Consider the following 27,095-nt stretch of genomic DNA (forward strand, 5'->3'; position numbering starts at 1 on the left):
CCGTCTTCTAAAAAAAAAAAAAAAAAAAAAAAAAAAGTATCAGTACAATTACTGTATGTACTGCTGGAATTAAAATCTTTTTCCAGAGTATAGGTCAATTGAATGTGACAAAAGAATAGCTGCTAACAGGAAGATTCCAACATGGCCTGAAATTTATATTTTAAAATTGAGAATTAAATGCACATAAACAGACCTGAGTGTAAATGGACTGTCTGCAGGTGACAAAAGTGATCCTACTATGTGTAGAAGTCCTTTACTATCGCATCACAGGGCTGTCTTAATGCATAGGGATGATTTTAAAAGTTATCACTTTGGATAGGGAAATATATTTGATTGTTTCCTAAACCAAATTTTTTTAGAAGGGAGTCTTCTTCAGTTCTAAGAAACATGTAAGACAAAGGGAAGCACAAGTTCCATTGGAGAAAAAAATGGCCAGAAGAATAGATGGTAAAGATAAGCTACTCATAGGCGTTTAAGGAAAAAAAATTTTTTTTTTAAATAAAAGAGGGAATGAATCACTTCTTACCTTATCCCTTGCTCGGAATGTGAAAAACTTAGGGAATTCTCTCTGTGTTAAAGAAGATGGGAAAATGTGTCAGTCCTTCACAGATACGGCTCTTTGGGGATAAACACATAGTACAGAAACAGTCAAGCATCTAGAAGACAGTTTCCTAGAAAGCACGTTCCTTACCTAAGTTTAGCCCAGGGAATAGGAATGATCCTCTGGGTAACCATCACTTTGACCCTACTTCCAAATTTGAGAATCACCACACTATTAGCCTAACTTCAATAGCCACCCGTTCCCTAAGGGGAAAAAATAGTATTTTTCACCAACCAACTTTAAAAAAAAATCCTCCTGGATGTTGCGCTTGCCACAACCTAGCAAATAAAACCAATATACCCTATGCTGCAGCCATTACAATAGTAGTTACTGACTGATTTCCCAAGTTTCTCCTTAAGAAACTCTTAAAATGTAAACTAGCCAGACAGCCTAGAATCCCCAATCCATGTTTTTTCCACATCCACTTTCAAGTCAATAATTTCAAGGGTCTGAAAAACAATAACATCTCAAGACAAAGAAAAACACAAGGAGATAACTGGTCACTACTACCACTCTATGTAAAGGAAAGAATAGGACGGAAGTATGAACTTGTAATCATTAGGTCTTACTGCTCTTTTGCAGGGCATTACACAAGAAAGCAACCAATTTACTAGAACCTTATTAATTAACAAAGATGAATTCAATTAGCAGAGTCCATTAGTTTCTGAAATTTAACTTATTAACACCAAATACCCCTGTTTCTCGGATGGGAAGCTCTACTGGCAGTGCTGGAATCAAGTCATTACTATTTGCCTCTATGGGAGGTTTCATTAGGCATCTTCTTCATTATGAGTACAATATAATCAAACACTTACTGGTTCAAGGCAGAGAGACCAAGACTTGCTGCCTAAATCGCCCTCCATAAGCTTCAGAAACATGAAGGAAACACAAACCGAAAGCCTGCAGGTGGCAGGTGCTCACACATCTTGTCCATGTGTTGCTCTCCACACCTCTCAAGGTAGATACTGTGACCTGACCCCATCATGCAGTTGAAGAAGCCTGTCTAAGCGATAACCCTCCCAAGGATCACAGAGCCCGAATATGAACCGGGGCCCCTCTGATATCAGAGCCCACGCCCTTTTGCCTCTCTCCTACTCTACCTTCCCAGTGTAGGATACCATCTTTCTACTCTTGTTAAAATCCAAATTTCTTATTTAGAGGATTTCCCTTATTTAGAGGGCAGAAGACAGGAATAAAGACTTTAAAGAAAAAAGGCAAAAAAGAAAATTAAAAAAAAGGCAAACACCCTAAAAAAACTGGGGTTCTCAAATTTACTGAGAATTTCCCAATTACTTTCCCCAAGGTGTTGTCTTCCTTCCCTCACTCTCCCTCAAGTTTTCAGGTTAATGAATCTTTTTATGTTTTCTGTGGCACAACTGTACAACTGTGTTTAACAGGTTTCTAAGGAGCTTGTTTAGCAAGCTGGGAAGCCCGCTGTCCTGGCATGGGTCTTTAAAAAGCCCTTTGAAAGCAGACTTTACACCACACGACTGCTCAGTGATGTTTCTATTCTAAATAATTCTCTAATTCCCCTGAATGATAGTGAAGAACATGGGGATGACTTCAAGGGGAAGCAGGAAAATGTTGAGCTGAGTTGTCAGTAGATTTCATGCTCATGGCTTTATATAGTCTAGTTTGGGTTTTATTCTTGAGAGTAAGGGCTTTCAGAGCATTAGCTGAAAGTAACACAAGTCAAAAAGGGAAGAGTGGTAAAATCCTTCCATGGAACTTCTGAAAGAAAAACTAAGCAAAGTGATAATACAATCTTTTAAATAACACTCTTTTATTATCCCACAACAATTAATTAACCAAGTTGTTATTTAGCACACATTAATTCAAGTGTATACAGTTGCAGGATCAAAATCATTTCCTTCCAAAACCTAAAAATAACAACCAAAAAATGCCTTCTTTACCACTAAACCAATAAGAAAATTTGTAGTAGCTAAGGGGCATAACAAGCAAACAATTTGAATGGAAATACTTTTACACCTTTACTAGAATAATGAAAGAAACTTATTCTTGGAAGAGGTGGACAAAAAACACCAATCAGAAAAACCACTTCATTAATGTTAGCTAAAAAAAGGTGTTATGATGTGATGTTAGCAAACTTTTTTTTTAACTCAGTAAATTTTTAGCTTAAATCAACTAAAGTGCTCAATTTCAGTATGAAGCACTCAGAACAGGAGAGGTCAAGAACTTCTGTGCAGTGAGAAAGCAGGATTAATGATAAATCTTTGGGAGATATGGAAGTCTGAAGACTTAAAGAAATTCACCTTTTTGCCATTCAAAATTCACAGAAACACAAAAAAGAAGAAACTAAAAAGTTTAATCCTATACTTTTAGTCAATTCCTTCATCCTACCTCATCCACATACTGTCAGTTTTTCTACTAACAGCATTCGTGCTTACTCCATCACTAATGTAATTGCTTTCCAGGCATTCTACTAGTGTTATGGGCAAATATCATAATTGAATGTACACAAAGAAAATCCCTCTTAGCATTCTGGTACCCAAAAACAAAAGAATGTAACATTTCTCAGGAAGAAATTATACCCCTGCTGTGTTCTAATCAACCAACCATCATCAAGACAATCAAAATAATTTGCCTAAATTAGCCAATCAAGACACCCTGCAAATCAGAGAATGTGAAAACCTGCAACAGAAAACATCATAGCTGATTATGATACTAATAATCGTGTTAAAAACCTAATGAGATGAAGAAATTGGAAGCTTGCTGGTGCAATTCTCTTTTACCTCAACATGCTGAGAACTAATTATATAGACTGTAATTAAAACAAAAATCCAAACCTTCTGAAAAGCTAATAGTTGATCCACTAGCAAAAAGAACTACCAATTTTTTCCAGCTTTATTGAGATGTATAATTGACATATTGCTAATTTTTTTAAATAAATGAACTACTTTTGATAGTGGGCTCCTCCTTCAAGTCCAGATAATCCAAAATTTAATTTTAATATGGGAGTAGCTGCTGTTTAATCAATAAAGCAACTACCTCCTCTGTGATTTATTACATAACTTTAAAAATCTTATAGCTAGGAAACAAAGGAAACTTAACAGCTGAAAAACTGCTTTAGAATCTTAACCACAGTTTTACACCTGATGTTCTTGATATGTCACAAAGGATAAAAAAGAAACCCTGAAAACCCTCATTTTGTTATCCTTAATAAATTTTTTTGAAAAAAAAGTGGAAAGCTTCAAAAAGTATATATAATACTTATATCTCAATTCAGCAGCGCTTCTGCTGCACTTTTCGTAATCTAAAATGTGAGTGGACTGAACAGACTTAACACTTCATAAAAACAGCTGCAGCTTTTAGGGCTGCAGAAATTCAGTCTTCTGCTTTCAAGATTTCACTATTTTTTTTAACATAAAAGTGATATTTACAGGAATTGACTTATTTGTTCTCAAATTTTCTGTTTAAATACCAATGCTAAGCAGTTATGCAAGCCCCGTTACGGGCACATGATTTAATTAGATGGTTATGGAAACAGACTCAACACCAGACTCCTTAATGCTGATGACTATCGCCAGCTCAGAAGAGTCTCCATGTATTCAAGACGTTACACTGGACAGCTATCTGGGGACCGTAGTGATTAAATGACGATGCTTTGGAAAAGCATACACTGGCATCTGAATAAACACTCACAATATACACGCTCGCTAGGAAACTCTAGTCTGGCCCTCATTTGCCTCACTCTGGTCTGAAGCAGCCTGAGAGTAGACAATGCAATAGCACAGCAGCTTCCCCCACACCGGATAATGCTGTTCTTGAACCAGACTAGGTAACCTTCCTCCTCTCCTGCCCCGTCATGTTCACATTCTCTCTTCCATTCAATAATATAGGGATTTCACAGGGGAGAACAGGGGAGGCTGCATACATCACAGTGGATTACCAAGAAGCCAGAGAGATCAAGGGATTCATCTCTAACACTCCCAGAAAGCTTCCTCTTTTTCACACTACACTAACTATGGGGCAAGCACACGTCACACGACATGACAGAGGCTAAGCATCCTTCATGAATGGCAAGCTACCACCAGCAGAGGAACTTGCTGCAGCGCCATGACAGTGAGCCCCGGATTTGTACAACTCCTGCCAAGGCTTCCTGGCAATCGCAGAGCATGGTTATAGTTCAGTAATAGCTGCCCTTACCCACTGTGTAACTACTAATCATTTCTAAATGGCCTGACACCAGAACACCCCAACTCCTCTGTCATTCAGTTTTTCAGAGCAAATCCGATCTACACATTAATGCTTTAAAATCTTAATGTTTTCTACACCCTGAAGAAACCTTTCCTAACTCATATCAAGTCACATGGTAATTCAACTGATTTTCTACTTGGTGCCACTATAAATAGGAACTGGACAATGATTTCTGAAGAAGACTCATTTCCTGTCAGATTTTGTTTACCCATGTCCCTGTTAAGTCTAAAACCAGAAATATTAGAGTAACAGGGAAAAGAAACATTTGAAAGTTATAAATAAACCCTAGGACATGACAATGATTCTGAGATAAGAGAGAGGTTTTTATTTCTGTATGTGTGAAACATTCAAAATTTAGTGGAGTGTTTTATCAAGGAATGTTTCTCATAGGAATGAGTCAGTGTGCTGAATGAACTCCTGAAGACTCCATGTGAACAATCAGGAAAAACAATGCGACAAATTCAATATTATTCCCTAGAATAATACATTATTCCAAAGTCAGTGAAGAAAGAAAAATCACATTAATGCTTAAGAATCTAGCCCAATACTCTTCTAAATCCAGGGCCTGCTTCTGGCATGTCTACCTTATTCTGATCAGCATCTACCAGCCCTAGTATTTATTCATGGGCTCTCATAGTCTATCACCATGTATCAATTTTATTCTTTAAGCTCCTGATTTTTTCCCCTAAAGCCCTAGGGTTCTCTTTAAGCTCCTCATACTACTCCACTGCCTCTAGTTTCCTATCTGAAGTTGATTGATATGTATCTGCACTTTGCTTGATTTCTTGACATCAATAACACAAGGGAGTCACACAGTCCACAACATTTCCTAAAGCATTTCAGAAAACTCCAGTTCTTTGGATTGCAGGGTAGGCTCTTGCTTCTCTATAGACTAAACCAACAAGGTGAGAAGGAAAACACAATGTCAGGTACTAGAGACCTAATAAATAAAAGGGCAACAAAAGCAATCACACATTGGTCCTTGAGTTTAGGAAGTCCTTTCCAGAATCCCAAATGTTTTCTTCATTATTACAAATGACAGGGCTTGAAAACTAATATAATTATCTTAATTGTTAAAACAAAACAATATAAAATACAATTCTTATCAGGAAAGCTAAGACTTCCTAACAGCCACTGGACTCTCACTTTAGAGACATTAGGATCAATTTTTAAAGAAATACTTTTACTATAACCAGTCATTCTAGAGAATGATCTTCTGATCTCAAATTGGATTTCTGGCCTTATTGCAATCATCAGACTAGGTCTGAGCCTTTCAGTATACCAAAGTTCAGATGCCAGGTTATTAACTTATTTTCCATAAAAATTTTAACCTCATAAATGTTAATGGTTAATTCAGTTAATGGGAAAACAAGCAATTTAACGCTTAATTTTAATTTATCTCTTGTTCTAGAATTAATATAAGACAAACTCTGTGTAGGTATTTAAATTAATAAATGATCATTTTTCAAAACTGACAATTCTCAGTTTTGAACCTGAATGCCTCCTTAGTAGAAACAGATACTCTAAAGTGTAAAAGGCAGTTCCTCATTATTGATTCACTCTGTGCACAGAAAAATTACTAGTTAGCTCCTGTTTCTACCTTATTTATCTAGATAAATGCATATGCTCATTCTTAACTATTTCTCAGAGAGGAACTGAGACTTCATTATAGGGTAAAAAAGCCTTTTAACTTGAACACTATAAAGAATTGATTATCCTTTGTAATAGTTCCTAAATGAAGAGGGACTGGGCATCAAGCCAGTCCTTCTAAAGAACCCACACATATTCAGTGTTTAAATAATCAATCACAAAATTAAATAAATAATCAATGGCAAACAAATAAAACAATAATAATCTTTCATTACAGTTCCTTTTACTTACATGAAATCTCTGATCCACCTCACAGTTGACCTGTTTTCTGAAATCCTTTCAAATGAAAGAAAGGAAGGAGAAGCAGAAGCTGGCAATTAGTATGAAAATTAAAAACAAAATGAGTAAAAAGTGATGAATTAAACTAATGTTTTCTTTAATTTATAGAAAAAACAGTTATTTCTCTGATCAAATTCTACAAATAAACATATGATTATAACTTCATTTTTTAGTTTTAGAAGTTTCTAACAGCAGCATTCAGAAACATTAGACAGTATAATTCACATACCTTTTGTGCCACCAGGAAAGTAAGGCGCCTTATCCCATGTTCAACCAGGGTAGCTTTCTAGAAACAAACATGTAAAAAACAGAAGATAGAGGCGTTCTCCATGCATCCTAAATTTTACCCCACTCAGTCTTCATAATTGGGCTAAGCACCCTTTTTGCCTATCTGTACCTTGGTTCAGTGCCTTCTAACTTACAAATAAATATATTTCAACTTGGCATCTGGGACTATGTCCTGTGAAATAGGTTATATTGGTATAGACAGAATTGAAAGAGAAAAATGAGGAAAGAGAAAGGGTCAGAGGAGGTCATCAAAAGCCCTAAGGAAGGGCCGATTTACATCAAAATAAATCTTAATATAATTTCTGCTTATAGAAATTATACTGATAGGTATGTATTCAAATGTGCGGAATAATACTGTTAATAGAAGCTAAATAAAGCCAAGTAGAGGGAAAAGAAGAAATTCCAATAAAACAGAAAACTCAGATCCCAAGTTGTTGTTTAGATTACAACTATAAGTGTCAGATACAGCATTCACAGAATTCAGTCTGACAACTGTTGACCATATCAGCTCTTGTGTATCATTCCTCCCTTGCTTTACATAAAGGTATTTTTAAAACAGATTGTTTAAAAATTGTCAAAAGCAATGCTTAACAGACTTTTTTTTTTAATTTTTTTTTTTAAAGATTTATTTATTTATTCATACAGAACTGGGGTACAGGCCAGAGATGCGGAGGGTGAGAGGATTCACCTTGGACAGAGTGGGGAGCAGAACAGGCAGATCAATGAAGTACACTGCTGAGGGGAGCAGCGGGCGGGTCAGGAGAGGTCTGCCACGCCATGTGGTCACCTCCGGGGCAGGCGGGAATCAAACTCATGAGGAAGTGGCTTTAGCTTCTTAGTGCAGTGCTTTAACCTGCTGCGCCACCAGGGAGGGCCACTTAACAGACTTTTAAAGTTGTTGATTATTAATATCATCACTTGGCATAGGTGAGCAGGATATTAAAAGTCAACAGAAAACAGCAGCCTCAAAACAGCCTAGTCTTAGGCCTTTGGGTCTAAGCTCCCTCTATCTTGTACTGCTCACTTATCTCAAAAGAGAGAGAGAAAGAAATAAACTAATTAGCTGTCTAAAACACATGCTTTTGAAGATCTCTAACAAAATGGGGCTACATGACATTGAGTAGAAAGGCAAATCCACCAGTTGATGTCCAGAGAAAATATAATTAACACAAGGAGAAACAAATTGTGGACTTTTACAATCTAGATCCTAGAATTTAGTTTGACCACATTCCTTGCTATAATTTGAACCAAGAGATACCTATAAGCCAATTCTTAACCTTTACAGCATTATATATTTAAAAATTTTAAGTCCAAATTAGTCTCCCTTAAAAACAAATGTATTCTCGCCATTTTTCAGATTTCTTCATTTCCACCACGGCACTGCTTAGCAGCATCAGCAGTCATACACAACAGCATAAGCAAAAGATACCTGGAAGCCCCAGATCAAATGTAAATCAATTTTGGTTTCAGCGCACTTAAAAATGACCTATATTGATATCATATCCATTAGTATAAATAGCCAAAGTACTAATATCACAATAGGAAAAATCTCTGTTGGAAGAAAGGGGTGGGGTGGGGTAGTGTTAGTTCTCAGTCTCTCATTGTACCCAGGTACAGAAACATTTCTTCTGACAACAACAAAGAATTCCACTACAGCCAAGTCCTTCAAAGACAAGCATCAATAGCTATGTTCTGGCAAGGGAAGAAAATAACTTTAATAATGCCATGATTTAAAATCAAAATTGTTATTGCTTTTAAAATTCCACAAGTGGCTGACAATAACAGCAGAGCAACAGGATTCTGATTACATTGTAATAATGCGGGTCTCACAGCAAGTCCACAGCTATTACCCAGCGATTAGGCGTCAGCACCTGGAGAAACTCCATTTACACTGACTGCTTCAATCTCCTCCACAAGTCATTTACAAATATATGATCCTAATTTCTATGAGAGAAAAAAAGACATGCTGGGACTAGAAGATTATTTGGACAATTTGGACCAACCTATTTGATAGTTTAATGTGTGCTTTAAAAAAAAAAAACAAAAAACTGTTCTTAACTGCTAGAAGCATGATCACAAAGTGAAAAACAAAACTAGTTATCACTTCAGCTTCTTTTTTAAAATTGCTTTTCCTTCCTTTTCTTTTATACACACACACACACACACATACACACACACACACACACACATAACAAGGTGAAAATGCCAAATACTCTGGATAACCACATCACCTGATGCAGTTAATGGCTTCTCTGTTCCTAGAATGTTGACATCCACCTACCCTCACACTTCTGAACAGCCTTAGGGTTTCTCTGTGCCTCAGTTTACAAGTCCAGTAAAGAAAAAAATTCATTCTTTTGCCAAATAATGTTAACAAACATATGTAGTAAAAATGAGGAAACTGCCTCTTTAAACCTACATGTAATGACATATACTACTTAGATCTGAAGGTAATAAAAAACCTAAAGTTAATGTGAAAATAATCAAGTACAGGCAATAAGGGTCTTGAAACCTAGGAATAAGCATTCATAGAGTTCATGAAGCAGCAGCAGCAGTCAACACATTAGGATTCCCTCTAAGGTTTCCAAGGTCACTGGTCTCAGGGTCATCTGATAAAGCCACTATTCAAGTGCCAAAAGGAAAGTAAATTTCTAAAGAGAAATTCTCAGGGAAGGCACTCCTCCTTTCACTTTTCTTGAGCTGCCTTTCCTCATGTTGGCTACTGCAATCCTGCAGTCAGTTTATGTGCTATGAGAGCACCATGGAGTAAATACACTCACTACCAAGTTTCAAATTTTTCCTGAGTACCATTAGCACTATATGATATGAATGCCTATGGCAATAATTATATATTCTTCTGAATTAATTTTTTTTAAAAAAAGCTTTGTCTCTATAACCAGCACTAGAGGCAGGTGTTTTTCCTTCAGAGAAAAAACTTTGGTCTTGTCATTAAGGCTAGTTGAAGACAGGCACTTTGGTATCTATCATCTATCATGATGAAACATAACAGCAGGTTATGATTTTGGGCATGTCCACCAGTACCCCAAACTACATTATAAGCATCTTCGGGGCTATGAATGTGTAATTTACTGAAACACCTAGATCTGTGCTCCCTAGAGCTTAGCAAAACTTTCAATTCTAGTCTTTGTACCATTACTACCAGTTGACGATCAGAGGGCCTTAAGCTCTCTGAGTTTGAGCTTTTTCACACATGTACAATTGGAATAATTCCTGGCTAACCCCATGGGATCATGGGTTGCACATAAAAAAAATTTACATGCAAGCTTTTTATAAGTAAAAAATATTTCTATTGCTAATAATTACAGTTTACTGATTAGAAATTCAAAGGAAAAGGATACATTATAGTTAGAACTACTAAGGAAAATCCTTATTATAAAAGAGGTGAAATTTGAGATAGTTCTTAAAATAAGCAGGATTCAGGAAAGGAAGGAATGAAGGGAGAGAAGAAGAAGGGGAAGGAAAACTCCAGCAAGGGAGAGCAGAAGAGACAAAAGGGATGAGACGAGATTTGGGTCGTTTTACAGAGCAGTGAAAGCTAGATTGCTAGGCCTCATTTCTAGAGTGTAGCACCTTGATGCTAAATATTAAGGTAAGGAGGTAGATACCCTGAAGGATGAAAGACTCATTTTTGAGTGGGAAAATAACAAGGTGCTATGGCAAGCCTGTAGGCTGGCAAGGTAGAGGGGCTGGGAGGCAACCTAGCCCCTAAACCCCCTGAGAATATTTGCTCTTTCTCTGGGCTCTCTCTGGTGTTCTCTCATGATCTCACTTCTCCTGCAGTCACTCACCCTCTCACAGCTGTTCTCCTGACAGCCACTCCTGAGTCCACCCTTACAGTCCTGATCTCGGGGTTCAGGTGTGCACACTTACGTATGCTCACACCCATGCTCTAGGTGTCCACAATCAAGCACCTGTGCCTGCACACACATTCCCAAGCGCCATCTGCATTAATGGTACATGGCAGCCACAGAGGCTAGTGGCATAAAAAGCTTAATTGACCCCATTCTGCTCAGGACCACAAAAGTAAATGTCCCAAAAGAAAGCCTTTTGGACATTTAGTTTTATGGTGCTGAGCAGACTGGGATCTGTCTGGAGAGGGAGAATGAAAGCAGGTAGGTAGTTCAGAAGTAAACCTGTTGCAGCATCTTGGTGTGTAGTAAGGGTTTAAACTAGAGAGATGGCAATGGCAATTAAAAAAAACTGCAAAGGAGAAAGAAAGGATGTGAATCGATTAAAAAAGAAAAAAAAAACCTAACAGGCTTTGGCAATTAACCATATAAAAAAAAAATTTGTACCTCTGGATAGAGGGGCAGAAAAAAGAACAGCAAGAAAAAGAAAGAAGTCAGTGACAGCGGAATGACTGGGGGTAAATGGTTTGGTGACTTGGGTTTTCTTATTTTTGTTTTATTTGGGAGAGGTTGTTTGGGGAGGGGAATAGAGGAATTTAAACTATGGAATTTGACACTTCAGATATCCAAGTAACTCAACATTGAGAGGAGGATGGAAATATAACTGATATTTTCAAGGGAGAGGTGGGAAGAACACAAAGGGACTTATGGAAAGCTGGGGTACAGACATATGAAATTTAGCCACTAAGAACAAATATTCAGGTTGAATGTAAGTTTAAGAATGGAAAGGTTTAGAAACACAACTTCCCTTCCTTAAAACATTTATTTGGGCCCTCCCTGGTGGTGCAGCAGGGTAAAGCACAGCACTAGGAAGCTAAAGCCACTTCAGCATGAGTTCAATCCCTGCCCCGGAGGTGACTCACATGGAGTGGCAGACCTCTCCTGAGCCACCCGCTGCTCCCCTCAACAGAGTGCTTCGTTGATCTGCCTGTTCTGCTCCCCACTCTGTCTCTGGTGAATCCTCTCATCGCCCCTGCACCTCTGGACTGTACCTCAGTTCTGTATGCATAAATAAATACATCTTAAAAAAAAAGAATTATTATGTGTTATTGAGTCACCTTAGAATTGTATCCCTACAGGCAGAACTATGCAAAAGAAAGAGTCTTTATTAGTGATAGGCCTTACAAGTGACAACTGGTAAATGGATAGACAGACAAAACATGTAGTCAGCAGCAAAGGGGCTACCACCACTTACCACCCAATTGAGGACTTACATTTTGCTGGGTAAATTCTCTGAACATGGCTGCCAGCCTATCATCCTCAATATCACCATCAGTCTTGATAGCTACATTCAGAATGTGAATTGGTTCATCTCTGGGGACCTGTAACCCAGGAACATAAGAAATTATGAGACCAGCAACTCCAGGCACAGAGAAGAGTTAAAGTACTTGGTAAAACACCTGAAAAGGAGGTGACCCTCATTAGACATTTTGGTGTGCCCACATGTAGGAATAGCAAATTGAAACCACTTCCCAACAGTCCTAAGAAAGACTAAACAAAGTAGAACATCAAACTTTTACAAAATAAGGTAGCAAAGGCGTTAGCTGGAGTGGCTCCAAATCTTGACATGAACCTGATGCACACCAATTATCTCAGCTTTTCCACCAATAAAATGGAAACAAAGCCATCTGCTATATCTCTTTACAGAATGTGAAGAAAAAGTGAGTGAAGGAAACCATCTGAACATATTCCTACATAATATATTCTCTAAAAATCTGTCAAACAGCAGAATTATCAAACCATGGGAAAATACCCTGGTAGGAGGAAAAAACCAAACAAAACACTGAACAATTTGTATACTAAGAAATGAAAAGAATTTATAAAAGGATAAAGTTTAAAATAAATTTATACTTTCTGCTATCTAAAATGACCATTTCATGAAGAATGTGATAGCCTCTCTGAGCAAGTAACCAAGCACCATTAATTAAAACTAAAGCAACCAAATTTCAAGAATTTAAAATGATATTTAGAAACCCACGGCAGCTGCAGTGGATACAGCTGAGCTCATTCTACCCTGTGGAGTCTGAGTAGTTTTTTTTTTTTTCAGGTTAGAACTTATATTCCACTTGTTTCCAAAATCACATTGATGAGCTACACGAAATTAAACAATAAGACTAGGGTAAAAAGATGCATTCTGAGATGGAAAAATGCACAAAAATATGTAAAAATAAACTAATATAATTTTAAAAGGGGGGGGGAGAAAAAAAAAAAAGATGCATTCTTCCCTGTCAAGTTCCAAAGCCAGACAGTGTATAGTACAAATCCAGGGTCTGAAAGAACAAAGCAGTCTCCTAAAGGAGACACTATACCTTATCTTCATCATATAGAGATGTGTGACCTGCCTCGGGGAATGTGGGGCTTTGGGGTGGGGAGTCACAGAAGCAACCCATCACTTCATCAAAGATCCTGAAAAACACCAGAGAAACACCCACCATGAAAACCCAAGCAGCAGAAAACCTAAGTGGCAGGAAACTAACCGTGCTATTACCAGCCCACTCTGAAAGAATGATATGTCCCAGCCCATGTTCAATAGTCGACTGAATAGGCTCACCAGTGGCTAGAGGTGACATGCAAAATTTCAGCAAGTGGCAAAAATTAGGAGGATGGATTGTTTAAACTTTAATAAACCATATATATATTTTTCTTTTTTTTAAAAAAATGATCTAAAGCTTTTTTTTTTTCCATATGTAAGATATGGGCACTGCTGTCATCATCAGTCTTAAAGTAACAGAAAGAGCCTGGGACTGGAGCAGTGACAGACCAATGTAATTACCCCTCCCCCTAGGGTAATGCATCAGTATACATCAAGAGGTAGATGCTGAATGCATTTAATCAAAAGATGTATCGTCTCTGGTGGGGCTCACTCTAGTGTTGTGTTTAATTTCTCCTGACATTTCACTCATCACAGAGCAGACAGCTTCTTCTGTGAGCTCCTAAGGAAAAGATGTTTTTTGTTTGTTTCTTTTTTTCTGACCAGGCTCATATGACAAGTAGAGGCTTGTAGGGTCTGAATGAGAGGTAGAATGGAAGGATATACCTCTCTGAGAGTGTACACCATGGGTAAGGATTGCATCTTCTTAATTGGCTCAAGGCTATTCTATGGATCTTTATTCACCTGGCAAAAACTGGATACCCCAAAGCACAAACGCTCATACCTCCTCTTGTATAGACACCATTCCACTGTGTCTTACCTGACAAAATCTTCAAAAGTCCGAAAAGAGACCATGCCACCCATTCGCTGGCATGGTGGGGTAAATGAGTTGTCCAGCAGCACATCGCTGACACTGGCTACATGAGTCATGCCATAATGGTTGAGGTTGGAGGAGAAGGACATTCTAAATGACAATTCAATAAAGTTCATTAGACTAGGAGCTAGGATTGAGAGAGTAACAATAGATAAAAGGAGCTAGGAATAAACTAATGTAGGGTCAGATTGCAGAGCAGATTTGGTTTTTCACCCACCATGGAAAAGACTGTCTTTTTGATTCTCATTAACTTTTTCACTGGCATTTCCCCAGCCCGAATTATATTTTTATTATCCTCCAATTTGCCCAAATAAAAAAGGGCTGTTTACAATTTCATGGAAATTTTAATACAATGATATGTCTAATAAATGGATAGTATGTAAGGGTTAAAAACCATCCTGCATCCTCTCCTTCCCTTTCCCTCTTTTAAAAAAAGGAAGCAAGCCAAGTGAGCTGTAATATGCAACACTAAAGGCAATTTTCGCTAGGAATTATAATAGATTAAGTATTTACAGAGAGATATATATGCTTGTACAACAACAACTAAGTCATTTGCAATGGTTTAGTAAATCATTATAAACAACATTATTATATGGAAACAAGTTGCAGTCTATAAAAGGGAATTTTAAAAGGTTTTTTTTTTCCTGTAACAGGCTGATTAAAATAGCAGTTATTAGGATTATAGCTCTTCCCTTTTTGAAAGAAGTGTTTTTTTCCAACCCCAAATTGCAAAAATTCCTTTTTATATTTAAATACTTCTATGCCAAAGCAAAGACATGTTCATCAAGGGCCCTTAAAGATTCCCCACAAGATACCAAAGGGCAGAGCATGGGTCTCAAAGTATGTGTAAGCATCACAAGTAGGGGCTAAATGGAGATGCTCAAAGAGAACCAAACTGATTTGTTCACTCTAAACACGGAATGAGTCTGTACAATCCTTGATGTACCTCAGTGGTATGTGCTGATAAAATAATACTAGATAGTGCTCTGAATGCACAGCCATCAGGACAGCCTGTTGGGAAGGACCAAATTCAAGGGCGTCTCCAGGACTGGCCTGACATGTTACTGGCATCCTGATCTGAAGCAAATTCAGAGTGAGGCAATGGCACCTGTTCTGAATGTATCCCACCTGCGTGCGGCAGGGGGAAGAGAACCAGCAATGTGAACTTGAGATCCGAGCACATGCTGTCCTCTATTGCTAAAAAAGGCAATGGAACTTTAAGAGGATGGAAGTGCTGCTCACACAGACTATAGAGATTGACACTCTTGGTTTTTACTCCGTTAGCAAATGAAGATTATGAAAAAGGCAGAGTGGGAGAGGAAACCACTGATACTATGGATGAAACAAACAAATGAAACACATATCAAGCAAGTCTTACACAGCTGCCCACTAGAAACTGGGTTCAGAGTTATAGGAACTCAGAATACTATTGTCACCCTCTTTTCTAAGATTACCAGGTAATGTTTACTAAAGGAGCAAGTTTGTGAGGCATTAAATCTTCTCTACTGGCCTGGCATAAGACTAGGAAAGATAAAAGGCTCCAGATAATATTTAAGGGAACACCCTTGGAAAAAGCAAACAGGCTGTGTTTCTGCCAAACATGGGATTAAAAAGCTTTTTCATTCAACTGAACCATAGGAAATACCCACTATTCAGTTTCTCTCACTAGTCTGCTCATGGGCCAGGACAGCTACAGGCAGGCAGGGTGAACCCAGCCCACTCTCCAAGAGCGACAGGAAGATTATAAACAAATGCTCTCCCTATCCTCTTGCCATCCAAACTGAACTCTAAACACTTAGTCAGTTTTGATAACACTATGTAAAGGGAGCAGGGCAAAATAAATTTATAAATTTTTCAATGTACAATCGATCATCTACAGAGTTTGCCACTGAGCTATTACTACTGTGTTAGTGTTTTTGATGACTCAATTCCATCAGCATTGTCATCCTCTCAAACTTGCATTGTATTGCCTTGCGTGGCTCAGAAGCAGGAAGAACTGAAAAAACTAATATTTCGTTGTGTTACATTGGCCTGAAAACCTCTTCACAGAGCCAAACACATCAAAACTTACGTCTACTTTCCCCATGTTAATTTTTTATTGGTCTAAAATAAAATTTAACATTCATATCTTGGCAACACTTTAGAAAATAGCTAAAAACTGATAAAACATGAGGTCAGCTATTCTGCATTTGTATTCCTCTAAAAGCAAATTAAAGACACTAAAAATTGAAAAAAATTCCACAAATTATTTAGGATACTATGTAGACAGAGAACTTAGTAAAAGAAAATATTTCCAGCAGAGCTGAAAATCAGGTAGACAAACTCCCCTATTATACAGTGAGCGTTCTCAAGTATTGCCTTTTGAATAGTTGAAGAAAAGCTGAAGACATGTTTTCCAAACAGAAAGAACAATTTTCTACGTCCAATGGGGAGCTCAGGACTCCATAGCAAAACATAACATTAGCTTGTCTAGTGTTAATTTTCCCCCAATTTCACTCTTCTAAGTTACCAAAGGGTACTTTTAATTAAAAAGAAACTAAACATACGGTACCTGTTTAGCGTGGGGATGTTCCCTCTGTAATTAAACAACCACAGTTAGTTACTGATAGGTTAGTGAAAGCCATAATAAAAGAGTTGTCAGAGCAGATACAGACCAGTCGTGAGAAGTTCCAATTCGGCAGCTCTGGCATTCAGCAGACATAATTAAGTGCTCATGACCCTTCAGCCCCCAGGTTGCCTCCAAAGAGGCATGCCTTCTGACCTACCTCACCACCGCAGCTGTTGATGGGAAAAGCCGAAATGTATTTACCATGGATTTTAATATTGCTCTATTACAAAAAAGTAATGTCTAGTAGTGACAATTTATTTAAGTACTATGCTATGATATATTATCTTAAATTTCAACATGAAATGCAATTTTTGACAAGATTCTTTGAGAATCTTAAAAAATCTTATTTCTGTTTTACTCAATGTGTAATGTGGGGCGGGGGAAGAGATGTTTCAAAGAGGAGAAGATAGTTTCAAAACCCCTCCCTTCTACATTAATTGCTTTTTAGGATGTGTGATGGACCTACAAGCTCCCAGTAACCTGGGCTCCCAGTTACCTTTTAAAAAATCTTTTAACCATACTTTTCTGCCCATTGACAGGGTGTGGAGTGAGTGGTGGTGGTGTTGAAAAAAGAGGGACAGCCCACACTCCAGGAGCCGAGAGAAACTGAACGTCAAGCAGGAATGTAACGATAAATGATACTGTGATTAGAGTGGTATGATTTGTTAGAATTAAGACTTTTTAAATAAACAAGTTTAGGATAATGACTTTTTTAAGTTTCTGTAAGCTGAAAAACCCCAGGTCTCTCATAAATAAAACCTTACATACATTTGGCTAGCTCTAGAATTTCCTATAGAGAATGTGCCAAAATCAGGAAAGAAAGATTAGGATAAGAATGGAAAACTGCAAGACAAGCTTGCATTCTCTTTTGGTCTTTGCCACCAATCCTTTTTAAAAAAATCTGATTGTCAGTTATTTCCTCAACTGAGAACCAAAACAAAAACCCCGCATTTTCAATGTTAAAAGGGCAAAGTTATACTTACCACCCACCATTTAGGAAAACTGTAAAGGGGTTGATTGGTTGATATCTTAACCTTCTAACATTCTTTTATCAGCATTTAATCATTGTTGGGGTTTTCTGGCACACAGGAGACTTAATGGGCAGAACATAGTGGGTGGTGCTGATGATATGTGGGAAGGAGGAGAGAGGGAGGAAAATGATGCACTTTCCATGGCAGTGAAAGGAGCAGAATAGACTGAGTTGGCCATATAAATAAAATGCTGTGACATATCGCTGCACACAAACTGTATACCTCGTGTGATTTGTGAGTAGCAATACTCTTTGCATCAAACCTGTATCACAGAGTGAATTCATAAGGCAGCAAGAACAACCTCAGAGTACAAAAAAATGCGTCTTTGCTGTTTGGATTCTTTGAGTCTCTCACTCAGGGGAATGGGCTTCATTTTACAAGAGACCCTTAGTTATAATGCACTTGTCTTCATCAACAAACAAAAACCATGCAAACATTCTGGAACAGAGTGAGATGTACCTAAGCAAAGAACTGTAGGTGCTAATGAGAATACAGGAAAGAAAGTCTTCCCCTCATAAGATACCAAGGAGTCTAAAGAAAGGGGCCACCGGCACATAGTCTCAGTTCAGAAAGAAGAATCCTATAACCAAAGCAATCTCAGGCTCCATCCATCTAGGTTTCTGAAATGTAGAAACTGGTATAATCTTCCTTGACTGTTAACAAATTCCTTAAACTAATGGTCTCACTGCTTCTTAGCTATACTCTAATTCCTAAGGGAGTATACACAGGATAAGGGCCAAGTTTTCAGTAGAAAAGGGCCTGAATTGAAAAGAACACTACCAATAAAAAGCTAGCCCTTCTCCATCAGCAATTCTCCAGCTCTCATAGGGAGCCCCCTGCTGCTTTGTGATGGGAATTGTGCACTACCTACACAGCATGGGGTAAGAATAAAAACTCCCAACATCTTTAGTTTTTGAAGGAATGGCCCCAAATCACTCATGTAAGAGCTAAGTGTAGAGGCAGTTTATTTTCTTTGGTAGAATAAGAATCGGCGAGACTGTAAGGGAGACAGATGAGCAGGGAAGGAAGGATAAACTATTACTAGGTAAATACTCAGCCGTGTCCACAGTGACCATTTATGTATTTTCTTACCGTATGTAAGAGCTACTTGATCAGTTTAACAATATGACTACCGTAATATCCTAGCTATCTGGATACATGATCTGTACAAAAATAAACCAGCGAGGGAGAGATTATATACAAGTCAAATATACCATTTATGTAGCTAAAAATAAAGTAGAATCTACCTTACTGCACTGCAAATTCTCATGCAAAAATAAGTCAAATTGCTCCATCTCTGATAAGGCAATCAACTGCATTTCAAATACACAAATAGAATGTGAGTTCAGTTCTCATAAGACATCTTCTATTTAGGCAATTCAAAGCAGTTATCAAAATGAGTTCTCATTCACAATGCTTTGATAAATATTAAAATCATTTTTCTGCAAATAAGTTGGCTCCATTTTACAGGTGTGATAACTGACAAACTAAACAGGCGCTTCCCGAGGACACTTTTCAACACTGTCATAGACAGAATCTAGATGAAGCTTTTTCTCATCTTAGTTCCTGAGGCTAGCACGCCACATCAATATCAAATAAATTTAAAGAAGGACAGAGAAACCCTTTGAATTCTGAGGTTCTTGGCATTAAGTCACCTCTGATTTTATTGATCTGCCTGCCTAGAATGGCTGGGGAGCCCACTTCAATATGAATGCAAAGTCAGAGTTGCTGCCTCCTAGCCGAACCCGCTTTATTTAAGGAACACTGACTTCTCTGGCAGTCACAAGTTCTCTGAGGCTCTTACTATCCCTTCCAGCTGAATTTCATTTTGCTTGATTCTAGCTAGCCCTGCATAAATCTTTTATCAAATGAAAATGCTTCTGATTCTTTTGCCTTCTAACTTGAAGGGGAAAAAAAGACCCTATATGAAAATGATGGGGCTGCATGCAAACAAGCAGTAGTTACATCATGCTGAGACTGAGAGCCAGTACAGGGCAAATCTTTTGAAATCAGGCAGCAAAGCAAAATCAGAAGAGGTCGGCTGAATAACCTACTAGCAGTTACTAACAGCAGTACCATAGGAAAAAGAGCAATTTGACTGGCTGTGACCAGTGGTGGTCTCCTTGCGTGACTGTATTTCTGCAGGAGAATCCAAATCAAGAGCTGTAAAACACATCCGAACCATGTATTTCTACTGGCATCTCCCCCACCACCTCCTTGCAGTTCAGATGCCCCCATTCCACTGCAGAGGTTTAGTTTACAATGAAATGATCATTGCTTCATTCATCTGCAGCCCCTCCAAAGCCCCTTCTTTGCTCTGCTGGAAGATTTTGCTCTTTCTGAAACAAGTATGCCAGCAGAGATACAGCACATTACTGTTGTCTGCTGTATAATTAGCTACAAACCCACAGCACAAAACTACAGGGATTTACAGGTGCCCTGGATTCTGCTTTTCCTCCCCACCGGAGTCAGCTAGACTTCCTTGACAAGAAGGGACCTTGGGCTACCCTAATGATATACTGAGAGTTTTAAACTCGACTCTCCCATCTTACAAGCCTAGAGTGCCAAAATAACACAGCAGAGACTAGACGCTGAGCCATGGATACAGGAAAGCACTTTGGTAAGCACTTAAACCTGCTGAGAATCTTCTCTTCTGCCAGATGCTTGCATCTTATCAGCAAGACTACCTGAGTGAAGGAAGCAAGCAAGCACCGTAGGATTTTATTTATTTATAGCTCATTCTGGCCTGCTAACTACAACCAAATGCTCCCACTGGAGGAAAAAAAAAAATACAACAAGTTGGATGACTTTTGAGTGTCTCAGTAAGACCCAAAGAAGGATCTAATCTTTGGGTGGCAAAGATTATCAGAATTCTCAAGAATGGCAGCAGGCTACTGATTAGTCACATAGAAGCTTTCTGGTTTCTAAACTTCTTCACAACCTTCTTCCTAAAAAGAAGGTCCAGAGGCCACCCATCAAGAGCTAAACATTTCCAAACAGCCTAAACTCAGACATGACCAAAACATGTATGATCAGGGGAGAACACAGCTGACCTCTTCTGGATATATGACATGAAAAAAGGAAAAGTGTGTAAACGAAAACATTGTGACACAGAATGAATAATTTACTAGGAGCAAATAGCAAAGATGGTACAATGCAGCACAACTATTTAACTATGGCGTGATTTACATTTAATAGATAGGTGGTCCTCACCCACTATGTATGTACAAAAACATACAAAAAAGTATACTTCCACCTCCTGCATTATTCTGAGGATTATTTGCATCACAGATTAAAAGTTTTAAAAAATTAACTATGTTCACCAATGTTTACTACCCATGAAAATTATTTGGCATTTTAAATTTCAGAGGTTCATAAGATGCACAGCCATAGCATATCCCATAGAGTTTATAGGATAGCACACTTTATATATAGTTATATAAGTAGTTATTTTTATAAGATCAGATAGGCTGACTGAAGAACTTACTGTCTCCAAATTATTCTGAGTTACTTAATATGCTTAAAGTTACGTGAAATCCTGAACATCAAAAAATTTTATAAACTGTCAAAAATAAAGATATTCAGGATGACCCTTCAGTATAAAAAGATTGTCCATCACTAGCACAAGTGCGTGATAAATTAGGATTTCAGAATGGGAAAAAAAGACACACACATGCACACACCCACACAATTTGTACTGTAAACCCTGAATCTTACTGCAGGAAGAAAGATAAAAAGGAATGAATGCTAAATGGTATGGTCTGAGCTGCAGGATTAATCCATGTAAAATAACTGAGTGAACTCATTAAAGAGCTGGGCTGATGGAATCTTAGACAAGAGAATTAAGTCCTAAAAGTCAGGATAATAATAAAAATGTTCATTGAGTGCAAACCAGCTGTCCTGACTACACTGAAAAAAAAAAAAAGATTTAAGAAAATAATGCTTTTCTCGTTGAAAAACAATTGCTAACTGGCTTTAAGTCACCTTAAAAAGGGAAAAAAAAAAACCCTAACAGGAAATATTCCCTCTTGCCAAAAGAATTTAGATTTAGATACAATAGGACATAAATATTAAGTGCTAAGAAGATAAAGAAAGAAAAACACACCACTCATCCACACACACTTCACATGTATACAGATTTCTTACTAAAGTCAGGAAAATCTCTGAGACTCTCTCAAGTAAAGAAATACTCTTTCAAGTAAAGAGAATTTAACAAAGAGAGCTTATAACTACAATTTAAAAAAAAAATGGGGGCTCTCCCTGGTGGCACAGTGGGTTAAAACGCAGCACTAAGAATCTAAAACCACTTCCACATGAGTTCGATCCCTGCCTGACCCAGAGGTGATCCACATGGCTCAGCAGACCTCTCCAGACCCGCCCACTTCTCCCCTCAGCAGTGTACTTTGTCGATCTGCCTGTTCTGCTCACCACTCTGTCTCTGGTGAATCCTAGCACCCCCCTCCCTGCGCCTCTGGCCTGTACCCCAGTTCTGTATGCACAAATAAATCTAAAAAAAAAAAAAAAAAAGAAAAGAAATGAAGTCTTTAATCAAGACAATATGAAGGAAAATGCAGAAAGTCATAAAGATTTAGAAATAAACTGTTCAGTCATCTGCTTCTACAAAAAAATATGTTGAGAAAAAAACAAATTACACTGAAGTAGAGTAATTAAATGTCAAGCAAAAGTTTTAGTCAAGCAAACTGAAAGCTCTAAAGATATGTTGTATAACATTTTGCTTAAAAGTCAACAATAATGTACAATTAAGAACTTAAAGGGGCAAATCTCATGTTAAATGTTCTTTCCATAACAAAATTGAAAGAGAAATGTAAAAAAAAGCCAAGCAATACAATGTTCTATGATGAATTCAAGTAAAAATAAAAAGTTACCAGATATGCTGAGCACATACAATTGCCCCCATGTGCTCTTAGAGATGCCCCCATTTATTTGCTGGGAATTGCTATTGGGACATGGGTCTTAAAGCCAAATAGCATCTAAGGAACGTCCCTAAAAAACAAAACAAAACACCCTGCTGTTAACACTCTGCAGACAGAGCCATGTTTTGTCCCAACCCATGAAGGCTAAACTACCAATCAACAACCAACTGCAAAACTGAAATTCTAATAGGTAAGCTCATACATAGCAAGAGTCTTGCTTTGATGTCACAGCTTAGAAAGATATTCACTTCTAAGGTCTTGGAAAACTTAGTCTACTTCAAATGAATGCCTGACTAGAAATGTGAAGACCAAGCACCAGGAAAGAAAAATAGAAAACTAAGTAAAAGAATGTACTTGTTTTTTCCCCCAAGACTTTTGGTTTGTCAACCCCAATGTGGGGAAACCAACATTATTCCATTTTGCATTGATAAGTAAAATATCTACATAAATATGCCGGATGTCTATCTTCACTGAATAATTTTTAAAGCATGGATAAAATATTGTAGCATGATAAAGTACCAGGTGTAGATACTTCCTATAGCTACTAAAAATAAGCAACAAAAGAGTTGTCCTTTTTTAAATGCCATCTAGAAGTACTACTGTTAACACAATACAAAAAGGACTGTGATTGTCCTAATTTAATTTTTGACCTAGAATTGAATTGCTATGAAGTGCTTAAAATACGATTAGTCTACTTTGAGACATGCTTTAGTGTAAACTACACCCTAAATTTCAAAGAGTTAGTATGAAAAATGAGGAAAACTCAATAATTTTCATTACTTATTGAATAGTATTTTGATATAAGGGGTAAATAAAATGTTATTAAAATTAATTTTATGTTTCATAAATGTGATCTTTTAAATGTGGCCAATAGGAAATTTAAAATTACAGTGTCATAAAATTACAACACTGGTCTAGTTATAGTGATTTTTATCATAGATGTTGATCAGAATTATCAGAGGAACTTTTTCAGAAAGTAGTCCCTTGGACTTTGTCCAAAATGAATCAGAATCTTGGAAGTCAGGACCCCAATATGTTTTTCAAAATACTCCCCAGATTATTCTGAAAATAATTAATCTAGAAATAGATTAATGGCTATGGTTATAAAAAAACTATGCCCTTGCAATTCAAGGAGTGGAATGGACACTGGTAAGTAAGTCCCTGTATTTCTGTAGAAAAAGAGACAATATGCTTATTGCCTATTTTCCTAGGAGTAAAAAACATAAAAGTACTAGGGTTAGGGAAAAAGCTGGAACTTGCCTCAAAACCAGCTAAAAGGAAGACATACTAGAATTCTATTCTTAAGGGGAACAGAGCTACTGTATCAAAGAATACAATTGCGCTTTGGCCCTTGGTTCCCAGAAAAGGGAGGCACTATCCTTAGAATTTCTCAAGTAGTAGGAACGTCATTATCATGAGCCCTTGAGTTTATATGCCAGCATTGGAAAGATCTCAAGACGGGATGCTCACCAGAAAGTAACCATGTGATAAAAGGGTTGAGGACTTTAAATTGACCCCCCCACCCCAAGAGAGGAAAAAGTCAAGAGGAATTTGTCACATAGTGTATGATTCAACCAATTGTGCCTTTGTGATGAAACCCTAATAAGAACACTGGACGCAAGCTCAAGGGAACGTCTTTGTTGGCAAGCACGCTGATATCCTAGGAAGGTATCCACACTGTACTCTGTGTGGTTCTTCATTTGGTTGGTTCTGACAGGTAAGTTTTATCATAAAACTGAAATCAGAAATAGTGATCTCCTGAGTTCTGTAAACTGTTCTAATAAATTACTGAACCAGAAGAGGCTGGGGAATCCCAAAGTTTTTAGTCAGCTGATCAGTACTGCAGGTGGCTTGAGAACCCCACTAATGGCCCCATCTGAAACAATAGCAGTTTTGTGGAAAACTGAGCCCTTAACTTGTAGTATCTGATCTAACCAGCTGATTAGTGTAAGAACTGAACAGCAGTACAACAGCTGATATCAGAATATGGTCCAAATTCCTTTTTGGAACAGAAACATTTTAAAATAAAATTTCTCATAAAACTGAATTCAAGTAAGAAATATATAATAAATGAATAAAGTCTAAAGTCATATCATTGTGATTAAATCAGATAATACATTTTATACTTCTAAACAAAAGAAATCAGATCTAAAATATATTAAAACACTTAACATTTCTCTATTTTCAAAGATTATTTTAGCTTTTCTTCTTTATCTGTTTCTTATCTTTGCCTTTACATACATGCCAAAAATAATTATAATGCTAGTAGGAATCTATCAACTTATAATTTAATACTACATACAACCCAGGGAGACTTGAGAGAAACTACAGCACTACAATTTTGTCCAAGTCTGAATTTCAACCACTGAGGTGTGTATACACCTCAGATATTTGGAAGGACAAGTACACAAGTTTTGAAATCACATCAGGAATAACCAACATCCATACTATTATGATAGAAATGGGCACAAGATTTCCTAACAAAGGAATTAAGAAATATTTCTCTCATTTTCCAGCCAACTCTCCCTTACATACTGGACACATGTCCTCAAATAAAAAAGCAGGACAGGGAGAGCAATTCAGAAAGACAAGGGGAGCGATGAGGGGAAAGGGAATCAAGAAGCAGCTCTGCAGCCTGACTACAAATCACTGCCCAAAGGGAAGAGGTAGCAGAAAGCAGGAAGGAAAGGAGAATGTCCTGAGAATTACAAAGAGCATTACGTATAGCATGTAGTTCCATACAATTATTCAAGGAATGCAGGAAAAGAAAGAAGACCGAGTGCTGAGCCCATGTGTGTTATGAGTACTTCAGCGCTCGCTGAAGGACAACCATTCGTTTCTGGAAAATGAGATTGTGAAATCCATGGAGGCAAAAATGTACTGAGAGATGCTTGCTAAATCAAGGATATATGCTTTTCTCTGCCAGACATAAGGTATTTTTGAGGTAGAGAAGTGAAAAGATCTTCTGAGACAAAGAAGAGAGGTACTATTTCTGAAGAAGTCTCTGCACATCTGCTGACCTCTGCTGGATCAACAGTGGCATCCAGTGGCCAAAAGTCTCAGCACAGACCTCTTTGTCTCTAGCAAGGGTTTCTATTGCTTTGGGTGAAGTGGCAATTCAGAACAAAACCATTTCTGGTGTCTATAGCTAAGGATCCCCAAAGACACAGTACTTTGTAATACAAAGTGAAGAACCAAAGGCCATAAAGAAGAAATGGAGGGGGCAGGACAGATTGGTTATGGTATTTATATTTCCTGTGGTATTACTAAAAAGAATGAAAATGTAGGAGCGAATGAACATATGTATAGGTGGAATTCCTTGGTTTTCACTGCCTCGGAACACTTTTTAAAAAATGAGTAAATAAAATAAAGTATTTTCATGTTAAAATTAAAGCTGTATTGAAAGAAATTTTCTTATGTACAGTTTATATTTTAAAGGTTTTAGTAAGGGGAGAATAATGGATTGGCATGCCTTAATTAAGTAACTGATTTAATTTTAAGTTTGCTGCTTCAGAGTGAGTTTTAAAAACCTGAGTTTCACCTGCTAAATTCAGATGTCTATATTAAGAGAGATAAAGAAATTGGCTCGGGTATAACCTTAACACACAGCAAACATATAGAAAATCATTCCACCCAAGATATTTTTGTATAACTATTGACTTAAGTACAACTAAAAAAAAGTATAGTAGCTCAGTGAAAATAAAAGCAAAAATAAATGAACTAGTCCTATACTTTTATCTTAATTAGAGCATACTTTATCTTTCATGTTCAAAAATCAAAAAATTAAGGGATACAGCAAGAGGTTCTTCGCTCATACTTTAAACTGGTCTATTTTCTGCTCTAGACTTTAAGCTAAAAATGAGTAGAACTGTCATACACCTTATTCCCCCTGAATCTCCTAATAGAGCTCCAGCTGGCTCAGGTACCCACACTAGCTCAAACTTACCTGTTTGGATGAGATGTGGGCAGCATGAACTGGAATTCCACCACGCAGGTATTGTCCTTAAGCTGGCGGTGTTGTACACTGTTAAGTTCATAGGCAATATAAGCCCTTCGAACATACACCTGGTTAAAAAGTAAACCTCAATAAATACACTCACAAAAATAAAAACTGAGAGATGGTTAGCCCAGGAAAAAGAATCTTAAAAAGAGGCAAAGGAGTCTTCACTGGTGGTACAGGGGTTAAAGTACAGCATTGTAAGCTAGCCACAGCCACTTCAGTGCAAGCTCGATCCCCTGCCCCGAAGGTGATCCACATGGCACAGCAGACCTCTCCTGTCTTGCCCGCTGCTCCCCTCAGCAGTGTATTTCG

General features: G+C 37.6%; 1 protein-coding gene across 2 annotated transcripts in view; it reads right to left on the reverse strand.

Annotated features, from left to right (window-relative positions):
* ACACA (acetyl-CoA carboxylase alpha) overlaps positions 1–27,095 on the reverse strand; it is a 214,492-nt gene that overhangs the window by 92,202 nt on the left and 95,195 nt on the right. The window contains exons 29-36 of one of the 2 annotated variants that reach the window (XM_012726260.1): positions 26,730–26,848; positions 16,762–16,785; positions 14,157–14,300; positions 13,275–13,371; positions 12,180–12,287; positions 6,978–7,034; positions 6,701–6,745; positions 527–568 (exon numbers count right to left, since the gene is read on the reverse strand). In XM_012726260.1, the coding sequence (XP_012581714.1) occupies positions 527–568; positions 6,701–6,745; positions 6,978–7,034; positions 12,180–12,287; positions 13,275–13,371; positions 14,157–14,300; positions 16,762–16,785; positions 26,730–26,848 (636 nt within the window). The remainder of the gene's footprint in view (positions 1–526; positions 569–6,700; positions 6,746–6,977; positions 7,035–12,179; positions 12,288–13,274; positions 13,372–14,156; positions 14,301–16,761; positions 16,786–26,729; positions 26,849–27,095) is intronic. The other variant, XM_012726261.1, reaches the window with a different exon arrangement.

This window comes from Condylura cristata, unplaced genomic scaffold (assembly GCF_000260355.1).
Source record: "Condylura cristata isolate star-nosed mole 26May11 unplaced genomic scaffold, ConCri1.0 scaffold00017, whole genome shotgun sequence".
In the NCBI taxonomy this organism is placed as follows: Eukaryota; Metazoa; Chordata; class Mammalia; order Eulipotyphla; family Talpidae; genus Condylura; species Condylura cristata.